General features: G+C 41.8%; 1 protein-coding gene across 7 annotated transcripts in view; it reads right to left on the minus strand.

The window, feature by feature from the left end:
• LOC124877753 (far upstream element-binding protein 3-like) overlaps nt 1-17432 on the minus strand; it is a 45876-nt gene that overhangs the window by 16015 nt on the left and 12429 nt on the right. For all 7 annotated transcript variants that reach the window (XM_047381220.1, XM_047381216.1, XM_047381215.1 and 4 more), the window contains exons 9-14: nt 17017-17118; nt 16833-16935; nt 6769-6869; nt 6551-6689; nt 2567-2727; nt 2322-2392 (exon numbers count right to left, since the gene is read on the minus strand). In XM_047381220.1, the coding sequence (XP_047237176.1) occupies nt 2322-2392; nt 2567-2727; nt 6551-6689; nt 6769-6869; nt 16833-16935; nt 17017-17118 (677 nt within the window). The remainder of the gene's footprint in view (nt 1-2321; nt 2393-2566; nt 2728-6550; nt 6690-6768; nt 6870-16832; nt 16936-17016; nt 17119-17432) is intronic.

Genomic DNA, 17432 nt, shown 5'->3' on the forward strand with positions numbered 1-17432 from the left:
TTACTGGTGCAATGTGCAATCAATGAAGACTGGCTACCAGGCTGGTCCAATTTAGCCATGAAACCTCCCACACTAAAATGACAGGTGCTTCACTTTCATTGACCAACCCCTGTACTTCCCAAAACATAAACTGGCTTCTGATTTATCAGAGCGGTTTGTCCCGGTTCTCTGGGTTTCATTTCATCATTGGGAAGAAATCTTTATTTAAAAATCTGTAACAGAAGAGGTTATCCTGCAGCCAACACAGCTTGTGATGATTGACATGTTGTTTCTGTTTGTGAAGTTAACAACCAGTATTTTTAGTCTTTTGTTGGGATCTAAGAACCAGACCCAGTTTAGGGGCGACGGGTCCAGCTAGAAACTCTCCTCTTAAGAACAGAACACCATCCAGCATACTTCGAGCAGCATGGACTCTATGTGGACTCTTAAGGTTTCATAGTCGAGCGTACCAATTTCCTACATTTCCCACTGTCTCTGCCATGGCGTCGTCGGACGGGGAGGCAGAGCTAATTCGCCGCGTAGCTTTGAAAAGAAAAAAAAAAAAAAAAAAAAAAGAAGGTGTTGGTAAACGCCAGACTAGGGACGAAGAAGAGGAACACACCTTTCAGAGTGTCAGTGACGCTGCCCGTGCTCGCGAGCGGCAGCTTGGAGCAGTGCGTCACATATAAAACCTTCTTCCAGCCGAGCGGTTTATTGTAAGGCGGTCGCAAACATTGAGCTTTGTCCACGGAGTCAAGTACGCCCGACTACGTTCTCCCCCTAGAACGGCCTACGCACCAAAGAGCAGAGAAAAAACCTTTTCTGTTTCTGATCAGGTGTCAAGGTTAAAGGTCAAGGTCAAATTTATTTATATAAATTTCCAACAGCTCTAGTTGAACAAAGTGCCTAACAAGCAAAATATCTAAGATGTAAAAGAAAAACATTACAGAGAAAAATAGAAAAAGAAAAATGAATGAACCAAAAAAATGCTGCTAAAATTAAAGCAGCCAAAGTGATAAAAGACATAATGATTAATAAGATAAAAGAAGACTATTTTAAATGAACAAATATTAGGCTAAAAATTTAGGTCATCATGTACTAAAAGTCAATTTATAAAAATGAAAAGGGATTTAAAATGCTCCAGAGTCTGTGCAGTTTTAATATTACGAGGCAGCCTATCACAGCGTCTAGGACCTGCCACAGCAAAGGCTCCGTCTCCTCCAGAAATAAGTTTAGACCTGACAATAAATAGCAGTAATTGAGTCATAGACCTCAAATAGAGAGCAGCTCAGATAGGTATGAGGGGGCAAGACCATGTAGATTTTAAAACGAAGAGTAACATTTTAAATTGGATCCTAGAAGAGACCGGAAACAGGCGAAGGGAAGCCAGCACTGGGGTCAGTACACGAGCTGCAGCGTTTTGGACTAACTGGAGGCCGTGAATCGAGAACTGTCCAAGCTAACGTACAAGGAGCTGCAGTAGTCCCATCTGCAGGTAACAAACCAGTGAATGACGTGCTCAAACACATCAGCTGGAAGCTATGGCTCTACCTTAGCAAGCTGTCTGAGATGAAACGGCTAGATTGGACCACTGCACTCATCTGCCTCTGCAGTTTAAGGAAACCATCCAGAAAACCCCAAGGTTTTTCACATTCTCCTTACAATAGGAGGATAAAGGACCCAGAGTGCTTTCTGTTACAGAGTTCCCAAAGAAGACGATCTTTGTTTTGTTCATGTTTAGTTTAGAAGATGTAGGTGTGCAGTTGTTCTGGCTTGTTGGGAAGATGACATTAAAATATAAATCTGTGCAGAACCTATTTCTTAAATTGTAGTTTTTTAGTCTCCTGAACGATAAACAAGGAATCCAGACTGCAGAGGCAAATGTTGTTCATACTTGTCCAAACCTGGAAAACCTGCATGTTGGAAAGGTTTCGGTCTGGAAAACCCGGATGTGAATGCTCACAGGACAAACTTCAGACATGATTTAACCCCACGGCTCCTGGTTTCCAGATGGTTTCCCTGTTTTGATTCGCTGGCCTGTTTTTTTCACAAATGTTTTAAACTTGAAGCTGGCAGCTTGTTATTTCACCAGGTCAGCCTCTGATTGGTGGACAGATGAGTAGCTGAGGCCAACGTTTGGTTTCATTTCTCAAATCAACGGAAGGTATGAAATGTTCAGCTTGCTGAAAAGGTTTTTCCTTGTTGGAAGTGAGGCAGATTTTTAACTCGTAAACTTCATTCAGATTTAGGAACAACTGGAAGAGAAAAGTTTTCATTTGCAGAGGAATCATGCAGATTACAGTCAGAGCAGACGGGTTCGGACTGGAATTTGAGTTTCTTACTTCTGGTGTGCGGCAGGGCCCTGCGTGAAGGGACTGAAGCCGAATCCTCCGTTACTCATAATCCCTGAGCCCTGCAGGAGGAGAGGAGATAAAAGCATCTCAGCCAGGACAGGACAGGACAGGACAGTTTTAGGCGCAATGTGAAAGTTTCGGTAATGTTTCCTTGTTATGTTAAGATGTTCTAAGGAAAAGAAAACTGAATCAGATCTGGGTATAGATGCAGAGGGTGTGTTTGTTTTGTGTACCCCGATCTTATCATCTATGAGCTGGCGAGCCACCTCCATCTGCTGGGCGGTGCCCCTGATGGTGAAGACCCGGGTGTTGGGGTCAGTGGAGGGCGGCGGGTTCCTCTGCAGCTCCACATGAGCTCCAGACTGCTGGTTAATGCTCTTGATGGTTTCTCCACCTGCATACAGACACAGCTTTCAGCACTTCCTGTGACACAACAAGTCAGAGTTTAACCATGAACCTCAACCAACGGCTGAGCTGAACTTTCTCCAAACTGGTGGAATGACTGCGTTGCTGAGACTGCCATCCAAAAGTTTACACACCCTGAAAACTAAAACCAAATGTTGTGTCAAGGCGGCTTATAAAAACCTAAATAAATCAAATCTACAAACAGAAATATGAGACAAGATTCCAGTTATTAAACGAGCTCGGTTTATTATTCATGGTAAAACGTTTTGCAGGAATTCCTCCTGCTGAACGATCATATGGCGACAATGGAGGGGAGAGCTGCTCCAGCAGAACCAGAACCTGGCTGAGGGTCAGCGGCCATCTGCCAGAGCAGCAATGAGAGTAAATCTTCATATTTTGGAGGACTTTCTTGTATGTCTGAAGTTTCATCTTCAAGGGTTTGAGCACTCTGCCCAGCGCTGCAGAAGCTGTGACCATAGGACCTCCTGCGGACTGGCGCCGACAACATGGTCCAACGCAGATCATTTATTGGCTTCCATCATGAAGAACAAGATCTACAAACTCTTCTGATCTTTTTAGCTTTTTCTGATTAACTCCTGAATTAAAGATGTTCTACTGATAAGAACAAACGTTACTTTCTGGACAAGAAGAAGAAAACTATTAATTCAGCCAATTACCCTAATTACTACAGTATTATAGCACTCCCAGGTTAAGAGCAGCTGACCTGACTGGGCAGATGTTACTGCAGGACTTTAGTCTGTTCAGCAAAAACGGAAGAAAATGTGGCAGGATGGCTGAAAACAAGGAGCTTGATGTGTGAAGTCAGAACATCTAGGAATGGCAATAAACCGTAACAATCAGAGTACGACAGAAATCCATGCGAGCGAGTCCATGTTGTAGCGCACCGTCTGTTCAGTGATCAGCAGGAGAAGAAGCGGAGATGATGGAGTGGACTTAAAGAGTCTCCACAGTCCTGTTAGAACGGAGTTAGAACGTCAGCTCCAACCTGCCACCAAATAAAGTTCATCTGAGCTCCACAAAGAGTTTCCAAAGCATCTGAGCATCTCACTGTCCAAAGGTTTCAGTCAGGAGAAGAAGTTTCAGGACTTTAGATCTACAGAGAAGACCTTCATCATCAGCTGGAGAAGATCAGAGACATTAGCAAGAAATGAATGTCCCTTCAACTCTGATGAAAAGTAAAGTGGTGAGGAGGCCTACACCAACATTAGAGGAGCTCCTGTATCAGAACCGGCTGTGTAGAACAATGGACCGTATTCTTCCCACAATCCTTTTGTCACAAAGAAAAACTCCCAGAGCAGCTTAACTCAGCAGAAGTTTGAAGTCTCCCAGAAGTACGTTGGAAAATATGTTCTGGTCTGAGGTGGCCAAGGTTGGACTTTTTGATCATAATCCCAAAACGTACCTGTGGTGCAATCAAAGTACCCACAGTGAAGCTTGGTGGAACTGAGACCTTCAGTCAGGGTGCAGGGAGCTCTGGAACACTCTGGATCCCAACAAATGTGGACCCAAAACCTTCAGAATTCTGCTAGAAAGTTGAAGATGAAGAGTAACTTGATCTTCAGCACAACAACAACATCCTAAAGCATACATCCAGATCAACAACAGCTTGACCAAGAGGTTCTGAAGATCTGTCGAGTGATCTGAGGAGCATTGTGGACAGAAGATGTCAGTGGAGAGTTGGAGGATGTTAACAAGGGAGTTCAATGAACAAAAAGATCTCCCCCAGCTGATACACAACGTCCCACAGCAGCGCTGCAGACAACTCCTGCCCCCCTTGCTGCTGGAAGTCCAAACCTACGAGAACGTTACAGCTACACCTGGAGAAAAGCCTCTGCAACACTCTGGCCGACAAAGCAGAAAGAGGAAGGACACTGAGCCCAGATGCTAGCTGAGCTAACACTACAAGAGTTGAAAACGGTCAGGAACGCTCCTGTATCTGCAACTGATGACCCAACAGCATCAATCTGGGTTCCTCATTGAGATGTTCATCCAGTGCTGAGGTGGAGCAGAATCAGCTTCATGCAACACAGCGTTCTACAGCAGATGGGCCCCATCAGGGACTGAACAGAGGCAGGTATGCAACCACGATTCCTTACTAGCAGCAAAGATCGACCGGGGGACGGGTTTGGACCCAGCTTGACTGTCAGAGGGGAAACAGTCCCCAGACACATAGAATAAAGACAGGATTATTATTAGCAACAATAATGGTTCTATCGTAATGTTCTGTTGAATTTGTAGAAATGAATTAAACAACTTTTAATCCAAAGACAACATTCCACCGTCTTGGTATCGTCTATTTTTCCATCTTTTATGTCATATCAATTCACAACAAATGTCATAAAAGTACTTTTTAAAAGAAATCCTACTAATATACATAAAAATATAGTCCATTCAATCCACTCCTACAGATGCTCAGTCTCTTATGTCCAATCCGATCCATCCTGGTTCTGAACATCAGGAAAAACTAACTAAGGACCCAGATCTACGCTCATAGATCCAGATTACCGATTGTTAAATCCAACAATCGATGATAATCAGATTTTTTCAGCAGAGATTTACTCTTTTCCTCGGATGTGGGTCGACCTCAACGTTTATCCGAAGCCCAAATTTAATCGGGTTCTGGGTCGGACTTCAGGTATTTTGGCAATTTTCATTACAGGAGGTGAAAACTAACAAAACCTTGGATGTTAAAGCAACCCTAACAGGATCCAAACTACAGGAAATGTGCAGAGTGTGTGTGTGTGTGAGAGACAACAGCACGTCTAACTACCAGCCGAGCCACACTCACTCAGACCGACCATATGGTGTCTAAACACAGAACACTTGACATTTATTTTTCTGTGTAGCTTTTATTTTGGAAACTGCTCGCCCCTCTTGACCTTACCCCAACACACACACACAAACTCACACACTGTGCTGAACGGTTAATGGGTTTTTAAGGGCTTTCTGAATAGAGCGCAGGGCTGATGGAGCTCTCATCCTTTGACTTGTTCTGCTTGTCGTCCTTCTCTGTGAGGCTGTTTTTACTGACTTATTGTTGCTGATTTTCTGTTTTATTGGCAGATTCTGAGTAAAGAGGAATAATTGGATGGATGAAGATGCTGCAGAGGAGACCAGATCTGAGCCTAAACCATCAGCTGCAGGTCTTTCTGACCTGGGATGCAGAGGTTTTGTAGGCATCAGTCAGAACCTTCGAAGCCGGATCAGAACAACAAAAATCATTTCCCTAGTTCAGTTTCAGTTCAGTTTTATTTCTATAGCTCCAATTCACAACACATGTTGTCTCAAGGTTCTTCACAACAGTCAGGTTCATACATTCCTATTAATAGTAACCATTGAACAGTTCAGTCAGATTCAGTTATTTATTCAAATTGGATAAAAAGTTTTTCTATCTAAGGAAACCCAGCAGATTTCATCCAGTCAGTGACTTGCAGCATTCACTCCTCCTGGATGAGCATGTAGAGACAGTGGACAGTCACTGGTGTTGACTTTGCAGCAATCCCTCATTTTCTGAGTGATCGACCACAGAGAGTCAAAGTGGGGCCTCCCCTTTCTCCACCACTCAGCCTGAACACCGGCGATCCACAGGGATGTGTACTGAGGCCGCACCTGTACACTCCTGACTGGACCCCCTCCCACCCCACATATCTATCTAGATATCTGCACTGATACCGAGGACTACTTAAAATTGTTTCGTTGTACTTCTGGTATAAAGACAAATCAATTCTGATCCTGTGGCCTGCTTATTAAAGACCTGAGATGGTCCAGCTGAGGCGGACTTCTTCTCCTACCTTTCCCGATGACCAGGCCACACTTATCCGCAGGGATGGTGTAGGTTACTTCCTGCAGAGGACCAGGAGAGCCCATTGTCCAATCACTGCGACCTCTGACCCTGGTGCTTCGGAGGGCAGAGCCAAATCCGTCGCGCTCCTGTACACACAGATGGATCAGTCCATGATCAGAGCCGGTTCTGACCCAGCTTTAACATTCGTCTCCTATGGAGGTTTACCTGAGCCGTCTGGATGAGCTCATTAATGAGGTGGACTGCGTGCTGACAGCGCTCGGGCTGACCCATCACCATGGCAACGCGCTCCGGACTGATGCCGTCATCTGAACACACACAAGTTGAAACATCAGAACCGGGTTTATTCTGAACTGATGTAAACATACATTTTTAATCTGGATTAAATTGACAAATGCATATAACAGAAAACAGGTTTGTTTTAAATTCATTTTTAAGGCATAAAAAGGTAAAGATCAAAGTTTTTAGTTGGGCTGGAACTTTAATGGCTTCGTTTTAATTACAGAAAAAACAACTTGTTAAAAAGTGCATTTTATGGCACTTTGGACCGTAAGTCCATATGGCGTCTAAATATTAGATGTCTGAGTGTCAGTGAATGCAGCTCATGACGAGCTGCGAGCTACGCAGCGTTCCCCGTCCCTCAGCTGTTTAGCTGGTGGCAGTGAGCAAGGAGAGCCCAGTTCAGTAGCCGGACCTTCAATGACCGGGTTCTGTGATCAAACAAGAGCCAGAAAACGATAGTAAATCTGCAGTGAACTTTACAGACGATTGTTACCACAGGTACCCAACATTCAACATCTAGAGCCAGAGATTATCCTGATGGGGTCAGAGGAACAAACACTGTTTGTGTTGCCATGGCAACATGCTTTCAATCCAAAATTTCTCTTTTTTTACTTTATTGCCATTTGGTTCAGGCTGAAGGGTGAGGTGTTAAGAAAAATACATGTAGAATATTTAAAAGTCATATTTCCATGAAAATCCAGTGACTGTAAAGAGTGATGCAGAGAGGCTGAACACTTCTGAATATAGAAGTAAACGACAGAAACCCTGTTCAGGAGAAAATAGAAGCATTTTCCTTTTTCCAACAAAGCTGCAGGAATGAGAAGAGTGGGAAGTGTTTTCTAGATGTAACTGCATCTGGATCTGCATGGTTGGATGAAGCTGGCATGAAAGCAGAGCCAACGTTCCAGTTCCCAACTAAATGGAGGAAGAAATTACTGCACTTCATCACAATCCACATGTTAGGTCTTTTTATTGATCCAGTCAATTAAACATTTATTACAACTGAAAAACTGTTTACAGATATAACCCCTTACTTTTGGTTTTTGATATAAATGTGATTAATGAATTATCAAGCCTCTAATGAATTAGATCTCAGCCTAATATTAGGTTTTAGCCGTAACTCTGCAGACCACATCTTTTTCAGGAACGTTACAAGTGGAAAACCACATTCCAAAGGCATGGCTGAGGAAGAGGAGGGTACAGCTACTCTGGCCTGCCTCGTGTTCTGACCCGTCCCAAACAGGGATTGGCAGAAGGTTTGGGACAACTGTCGGACACCCTAACCCTCCTGGGTTCATGGACATTTTTAGTGACTTTACTCATTTTATTTTTCGCCTAACTTTGACTGTTGGAGGCAACAGGCATTAAATCAGGTCCGATCTTCTGGTTTTCTTTTCTTTCAAGACTTCTATGTGTTTTAATCTAAACATAGCTATCGGTGTCCCTATTGACTCCTATTTAAAAGAGGCATCTCCAACACCGCAGCACGCCCTGCTTTTCATTTAATTTAATTTAATTTCCTGGAAATCTACCAATTTGGAAAGATGAAAAAGAGATGAAAAATGTTTTTAACTTGGAACAAAAAATAAATAAAAATCTACACTACAGACCAGAAGTTGGACACACCTTCTCATTCAAAGAGTTTTCTTTATTTTCATGACTATGAATATTGTAGCTTCACACTGAAGGCATCAAAACTATGAATGAACACATGTGGAATTATATACTGAACAATAAAGTGTGAAACAACTGAAAATATGTCTTATATTCTAGGTTCTTCAAAGTAGCCACCTTTTGCTTTGATTACTGCTCCACACTCTTGGCATCCTGTTGATGAGCTTCAAGAGGTAGTCACCTGAAATGGTTTTCCAACAGTCTTGAAGGAGTTCCCAGAGATGCTTAGCACTTGTTGGCCCTTTTGCCTTCACTCTGCGGTCCAGCTCACCCCAAACCATCTTGATTGGGTTCAGGTCCGGTGACTGTGGAGGCCAGGTCATCTGACGCAGCACCCCATCACTCTCCTTCTTGGTTAAATAGCCCTTACACAGCCTGGAGGTGTGTTTGGGGTCATTGTTCTGTTGAAAAATAAATGATGGTCCAACTAAACGCAAACCGGATGGAATAACATGCTGCTGCAAGATGCTGTGGTAGCCATGCTGGTTCAGTATGCCTTCAATTTTGAATAAATCCCCAACAGTGTCACCAGCAGAGCACCCCCACACCATCACACCTCCTCCTCCATGCTTCACGGTGGGAACCAGGCATGTAGAGTCCATCCGTTCACCTCTTCTGCGCCGCACAAAGACACGGTGGTTGGAACCAAAGATCTCAAATTTGGACTCATCAGACCAAAGCACAGATTTCCTCTGGTCTAATGTCCATTCCTTGTGTTCTTTAGCCCAAACAAGTCTCTTCTGCTTGTTGCCGGTCCTCAGCAGTGGTTTCCTAGCAGCTATTTTACCATGAAGGCCTGATTCACACAGTCTCCTCTTAACAGTTGTTGGGACCTACAGCCATGGATTTCAACATTAAACTCCGGTACATACTTTTCTGGAACTTTTCAAAATAAAGTGCATTAACCTTCTTCCAGCACAGCCAGGAAAGGGGATAACTGCGGACTTCATGTGGCGCCATTACCCAAATAAAAGCACAGCTGTTGCTACATCCGCTCTCTTCCACACCGATGACCATCGGGATAGGAGGGAAACAAAGCGCGCTGATGTCTTTTACTGGCAGAAGACATAAATTCAACTGGATCCAAGGAAGCCATACGATCATCGATCATATGCAAAGTTAAGTAGAATGAAATACTGTGTGTGTATCCGGTATTTTCATTCATGAACGGGGATAATTAAGGTACAAGCATTGCTGACTGTCTCTCCGAGGTCCCGCAGACGCAAACAGAGTTTGAGAGAAGCCCCGGCAAAGACGCATTCTCCCAGCCTGAAGGAAGACGGCAGAGACCGCAGCGGACAGGACGAGCCGCCAGCTCTCCGGAGCTAACCCTTTTGTTCACAGAGCAAATGCAGAGATTAGCTGAAAGCTAACTGCTTGTTGACTGTGGACGTTTCTTCAAGCTTCGCCCCTTGGACAACATTCCTAACCACAATTCATGAGGTTAAGTGTTTGGGCAGAATAATATAGAGATTAACAGTTAGGATGAAATAATCTGAACGTTTTCATTCTATGAAATTTTGTTTTGTGAAACCCGGCTATCTTAGTGCTAGTAGGCTAGCTACAGCACGTGCCGGTTTGTGTTCTTTGTGTGTTTTAAAGTTAAGATAAACTTTGTTTTAAGGGTGGTTTTAAATAGAACATTGCTCATAACGCGCCGTCCGCGCTTATGCATTTTAACCCTTTTATTAACCCTGGTATTTTAAAGGTATGTGTTGATTCTGGTGCTAAGCTATCCGCTTCTTTGTTAGCTTAACGGCTAACCGGTAGAGAACATGTGCTACTAAAGACTATTCAACAGAATGGTTGTTGGTTTTCAAGCTAGTGAATAATAGTTCCTGAACATCATTTGCTAGAGTTGATAACTAAGTAAACACCATTAAGCCCCATTTCTCCAGAAAGATTTGGCTCTTTTCCAAAATACTCCCTTAATAATATTTCTTCAAATATTATTTCAATAAATAAAGGCAGTTAGACACCGTTGAGAATTATTCATCCAGAAGGTTGGTTTTATTCAGCAGATCATTATTTAAAACATTATTTTATTAAAATAATATTTTATCTGATCTTGCATTGTGAAGGGTCGTCAAGATGTTGCTGATTATTTCCCAAGTTGGTTCCAAGACTAACTTAACTTCATTTCCAGATACTTCAAGATAACCCGTGGTTCTCAAACATAAACATTGCATGGTAATGTTGCATCACTCTTTTTGGTCATGATGTCCAATCATCTTTAATCAACTTGTTTATATTGTACATAGTCCATTAGTCTTCGTTATTCTTTAATTCTGCTTGGTAGTTTAGTTGGATTGTTTTAGCAAAGTAAAGAGTTTGTTGATTGAAATATGTTTGACTTTGAGTTGACTTATTTTTGTTAATAAATTCTTGTATTTTAAGAAATTGTGTGAATTCATTCCATATATGTGCAGAGTTTATGCTGTTCAATAATGTCAGAGCTCGTCTCACACCTTTCTATTTTGTCCTAATACCATCGCCTTACTGGGCTGGTATTCACAGGACAACCCTTAACAGACCAAAATATTATTTGATAAAATATTAAAATATTAATATAAATAATATTCTCAGATTCATAATTACAACATAGTGGCGTCCCTGGGTGGGCATTATCATGAACAGCTTACACTGTACATAAATGTGAATGAATAAATCACAACTGCACATTATTGATGTACCAAGTGATTAGCTTAAAACCAGCTGTCACTGGTCACAATAGGACTCAAAACATCAGAGTTCTAACATCAGATGTCACTGATTATATTTAAGAGAAAGGTATAACTCGTGACATTCCAGGAGTTAACAAATTTAGGCTTTCGTCAAAATTAATAACTCCAATATCTCCGTGCTAGTAACAATCAACTCTGCGACATAAGCAAAAGTTTAGATGTTCTGACTCAGTCTGGTTTCTTCTGTGTAAGCAATAACTTGAGACTTGGTTTAACTTCAGTTAACCTCACTGTCCAAACAGTTGCTGCACATCTGGATCCAGAGGCTGTGTTTGTGTAAGACCACAATTTGAAACTAAATTAACTTTGCAGTTAGTTTAGTATCTAATCTAATTTTGATGCATGTATCCATTCAGAAACTTTATAGTTTGTTTTATGGTTTGAAAGAACAGGGTTTTTGCCAGATTAAATCCCAAATTTAATCTAATCACCCTGCCTGCCATAAAGGGGGGTGAATCAAAAGTCAAATTGCAATTATTACACTTAGGAGGTGTAGCAATTTTCTTTTTCCTTTGCATTGTAAACAAAATTCCCTTAAAGTTCAAGAGTAGTGTCTAATCACTAGCTCCTCCCAAGAAGGGTGAACAATTAACTCTAAAATCACAAATATCCTTAGAGAAAGGAGTAGCATTGTAACACTTGGAGCATAGTGTTGTCATAAGTCACAGGTTGAATGATCAACTGGTGCACCCATTTTACAATCAAATGTTTCCAATGTATGTATAGTCAGATATACATATATATCTGGACATACATTTGTTAGATGTTGTTGCTTTTAGCAACATTCTCATAACTTTGTTGTTGTTTTGTAGTGTCTGCCAGAATAATGGAATTAAACTCCATTAAGAATTCAGCAGACGTGGAGATGCAGAAGGTGGTGGTTGCTGATCTCATCCGTTTGTCTCCAGATGAGCGGGATGTTTTAAATCAGTTTGACCTTGCTGCATGTGATAAAAAGATTCAAGAATTACTTGATCTAATTGGAAATCCAACTAGAGAGATTCTGATTTCAGATGTTGTTGGTAGGCTTACCTTGTTGTATCAGCAGAAATCACAACTGGAACCTAAAAGATATTCTCAGTTACAGACTGACCACCAAATGGCCCTTCAAAGAGAGAATGCTGTGAAGTTTGAGCTCTCAAAAGCCGAGGAGAGGATGGAGAAATCTGAAGCAAAGTTAGTGGACCTGAAGGCAGATGAGCTCAAGAAAGCGTCATCCCAAAGGGGGGAACAGAGCCCCACTGTTCAGGTACTAGATTTGCATTTTCACTCACAGCAGCTGCAGCAGCCACAGCAGGCATCCAACACCTAGGTCTGAGTCTCCCCTTCCTAAATTTAGCCTAAGTGTCCAACTTACTTCCATAGACCTTAACAGAAATGTTGGAAGTCAGGTGGTCTCCAGTGGTTTCCTGCCAAATCCCATGGCAGTGAACAACCACCAAGATGACCAAGTGCCGGACTCAGCCTGCACAAGTGGCCCAATTCGGTGGGAGGAGCACCCTTCCAGCCTGATCGGCACCCCTCTCCTTTCTGACTCTGTGTCGACCCCTAGGGACCAGGAGATATGCACATGGTTCTCGGGTGACTCAATCCAACCTGACCCACCACCACTTGCACGAGTCCATTCATTAGAAAGCTCTCATTTAAATAATGAGAAAACTTGTTTCCTTCCCCAGATGTTAGGTCAGAATCTTCCACCATTTCATGAACTTAACCAGCGTGACTTCTCAGATGGACGTGGTCCACCTTGGGAGCATGGTGTTCGTTTCAAACAGCTTGAATCCCTTGCTAAAGACATAGAAGTTTTTGATCCAGGTAGCCAGGAGTCAAATATTGATGCTTACCTGTTTGAAGTTGAACATTGTCTTCTTGACTTGCGTTTTCCTTCTGATCGTGAGAAGCTGAGGCTTATTTGGAAAACAACAGCTAAGAGTGTTCATGTGTTCATAAAAACTCTTCCTCCAGAAATTAGTGACAGTTATCCAACTCTCTGCCAGGCTCTTAGAGAAGAGTACTATGTTTACAGAGATGAAGCCGCTGCCACTATTAATGCTTTGGCAGTTTTGCAAAAACAGTTCGAACCTCCCAGAGAATATTTCCACCGTTTAAAGACAGCTTATTTTCAGGGATGTTATGCTCCAGGTCTTGAAGAAGACCACACTTTTAAGTCTTTGTTTCTTCACAACCTCCACGTTAGCGTGCAGTATGACGTGACCATGCATTGCATAACAGAGAATCTCTCTATGCAGGAGACTCGTAGATATGCTCAGCTTGTGTGGGAAACAAGTGTCAGTTCAGACAGAGCAGGAAAAGGCAAAGTTAGAGTGTTAAACATTCAAACTGAGAACAGGCCTAAGAAGAAGCGCAAAGTAACTTCCCAACTGATGCAACAGAACTAGAAGTGTGGTAACTGGCATCAGCCACAACCCAAACCACCAGTTAAAAGACAAACACGTTTTCACAGTGCAACATCGAAATGTAAGGTTGGTGGTAAAGAGTGGAGCCACTCCAAAGATGTCATCTCAAAGGAGAAGTTTGAGATGATCTGCAGGTGCGTTATAACTGAGGTAACGGCGTTCCTAAAAGATCTGGCAAGCCGTTGCAGTCCAGAATCAACCCTCTAAAATCTATCAAACAAGGTATGAAGATGGTAAATAATTTCCAACACCTTATATTCTGTTTTAATCTTTTTCTTTCTTCTGGTTTTGAACTTCAGGAATTAAGGTTTAAAAGCAGTATTATTATGGTGTGAAAATTATTACATGACTTTTGTTTTTGTTTGTTTTTTTCTCTTTTAAACATTTTATTAGTGTTAGTCTCTGCCCAAGCCTACCTCACTCCTGTCCAAACACTAACCTCTGAACCAAAATTAACTGTTGAACTCTGCCTACCTACAGGATCCCAGTGATTTTTTCACATGGCTGAAGGCGGATTGTTAGCCCCAAAGACTGGATTCATCCCATTCTTCGGAACTAAAAAGGGAGGATGTTGGGACCTACAGCCATGGATTTCAACATTAAAGTCCGGTACATACTTTTCTGGAACTTTTCAAAATAAAGTGCATTAACCTTCTTCCGGCACAGCCAGGAAAGGGGATAACTGCGGACTTCCTGTGGCACCATTACCCAAATAAAAGCACAGCTGTTGCTACATCCGCTCTCTTCCACACCGATGACCATCGGGATAGGAGGGAAACAAAGCGCGCTGATGTCTTTTACTGGCAGAAGACATAAATTCAACTGGATCCAAGGAAGCCATACGATCATCGATCATATGCAAAGTTAAGTACAATGAAATAATGTCTGTGTATCCAATATTTTCATTCATGAACGGGGATAATTAAGGTACAAGCATTGCTGACTGTCTCTCCGAGGCCCCGCAGACGCAAACAGAGTTTGAGAGAAGCCCCGGCAAAGACGCATTCTCCCAGCCTGAAGGAAGACGGCAGAGACCGCAGCGGACAGGACGAGCCGCCAGCTCTCCGGAGCTAACCCTTTTGTTCACAGAGCAAATGCAGAGATTAGCTGAAAGCTAACCGCTTGTTGACTGTGGACGTTTCTTCAAGCTTCGCCCCTTGGACAACATTCCTCACCACAATTCATGAGGTTAAGTGTTTGGGCAGAATAATATAGAGATTAACAGTTAGGATGAAATAATCTGAACGTTTTCATTCTATGAAATTTTGTTTTGTGAAACCCGGCTATCTTAGTGCTAGTAGGCTAGCTACGGCACGTGCCGGTTTGTGTTCTTTGTGTGTTTTAAAGTTAAGATAAACTTTGTTTAAAGGGTGGTTTTAAATAGAACATTGCTCATAACGCGCCGTCCGCGCTTATGCATTTTAACCCTTTTATTAACCCTGGTATTTTAAAGGTATGTGTTGATTCTGGTGCTAAGCTATCCGCTTCTTTGTTAGCTTAACGGCTAACCGGTAGAGAACATGTGCTACTAAAGACTATTCAACAGAATGGTTGTTGGTTTTCAAGCTAGTGAATAATAGTCCCTAAACATTATTTTACTAAATCTGATAACTAAGTAAACACCATTAAGCCCCATTTCTCCAGAAAGATTTGGCTCTTATCCAAACTACTCCCTTAATAATATTTCTTCAAATATTATTTCAATAAATGAAGGCAGCTAATTAAACACCGTTGAGAATTAGTCATCCAGGAGGTTGGTTTTATTCAGCAGATCATTATTTAAAACATTATTTTATTCAAATAATATTTTATCTGATCTTGCATTGTGAATGGTTGTCTAAACGTTGCTGATTATTGTCTAAGTTGGTTCTAAGACTAACTTAACTTCATTTCCAGATTCTTTAAGATAATCCTTGGTTCTCAAACATAAACATTGCATGGTAATGTTGCATCACTCTTTTGGTCATAATTTTCAATCATCTTTAATCAACTTGTTTATATTGTACATAGTCCATTAGTCTTCATTATTCTTTAATTCTGCTTGGTAGTTTAGTTGGATTGTTTTAGCATAGCTTTCTATTTTGTTCTAATACCATCGCCTTACTGGGCTGGTATTCACAGGACAACCCTTAACAGACCCAAATATTATTTGATAAAATATTAAAATATTAATATTAAATAATATTCTCAGATTCATAATTACAACACAGTTGTTCTAGAGATGTGTCTGCTGCTAGAACTCTGTGTGGCATTGACCTGTTCTCTAATCTGAGCTGCTGTTAACCTGCGATTTCTGAGGCTGGTGACTCGGATGAACTTATCGTCCGCAGCAGAGGTGACTCTTGGTCTTCCTTTCCTGGGGCGGTCCTCATGTGTGCCAGTTTCTTTGTAGCGCTTAATGGTTTTTGCGACTTCACTTGGGGACACTTTCAAAGTTTTCCCAATTGTTCGGACTGACTGACCTTCATTTCTTAAAGTAATGATGGCCCCTCGTTTTTCTTTACTTAGATGCTTTTTTCTCGTCATAATACAAATTCTAACAGTCTATTCAGTAGGACTATCAGCTGTGTACTGTATCCACCTCCTGCACAACACAACTGATGGTCCCAACCCCATTTATAAGGCTTGAAATCCCACTTATTAAACCTGACAGGGCACACCTGTGAAGTGAAAACCATTTCAGGTGACTACCTCTTGAAGTTCATCAACAGAATACCAAGAGTGTGTGGAGCAGTAATCAAAGTAAAAGGTGGCTACTTTGAAGAACCTAGAATATAAGACATATTTTCAGTTGTTTCACACTTTTTTGTTCAGTATATAATTCCACATGTGTTAATTCATAGTTTTGATGCCTTCAGTGTGAAGCTACAATATTCATAGTCATGAAAATAAAGACAACTCTTTGAATGAGAAGGTGTGTCCAAACTTTTGGTCTGTTCTGTAAATGAATCTTGTTGCCTATTGTTGACACTCTGAGGCTCCGAGAACACAGAATGAAAAAGAAAATATTCCAATTTGAATAAATGGGATTGAAAAAGGCTTTGTTATTGATAAGGAATAAAGTTATTAATGGCTTTCAGCAAGATAAATTAAAAACTGTTGATAACAATACTAATAACACACTTTGGGTTAGAAATGAACACTTCGCTCTGACCTGCTTTGAACTGAACTCTGACTCCAGCATCATTCTGGATCTTCTTGATCATTTCTCCATTCCTACCAATCACAATGCCGACAGCAAACCTGGGAACCGCAACCTGTGTATGGATCGGATAACAAGTAAATGAAACAACGGGATGCTATCGAGATTTGAAGTACTAATGTTGGATGCATCTTACATCCAGACTGGTTCCTCCCAGTCTGCCTCCAAAGTCACTGCGTCCGGACCTGAAGTCTCCATCCCTGTCTCGGATCACCTCCAACACCAGCTCCTTGGCTGCCTACAGAGAGAAACCAGGATCAGTTACTGCAGAGCGCTCCAAGGTAGGCAGGAAAACATCGAAGAATTTTCTTTAAAGCGAGAAGCTAACCCTAACCCTCAACACGCTGATAAACCCTACATCCAATCTAAACTGTGGATTCATCAACCACCTTTGACCTGAGAACTAAAACCTAAACTTGATTCAAGAGTTCCTACAACAACTGGAACCCCTGATTCCTCTGGATCATCCTGCTCCAAAAGGGACCTTTGACCTCTGAAATAGTCTGAAAGAGACCCAAACATTTTTTCACCTTGTCTGCATTTTGTTAACCA

Source organism: Girardinichthys multiradiatus, chromosome 12, assembly GCF_021462225.1.
Source record: "Girardinichthys multiradiatus isolate DD_20200921_A chromosome 12, DD_fGirMul_XY1, whole genome shotgun sequence".
NCBI lineage: Eukaryota > Metazoa > Chordata > Actinopteri > Cyprinodontiformes > Goodeidae > Girardinichthys > Girardinichthys multiradiatus.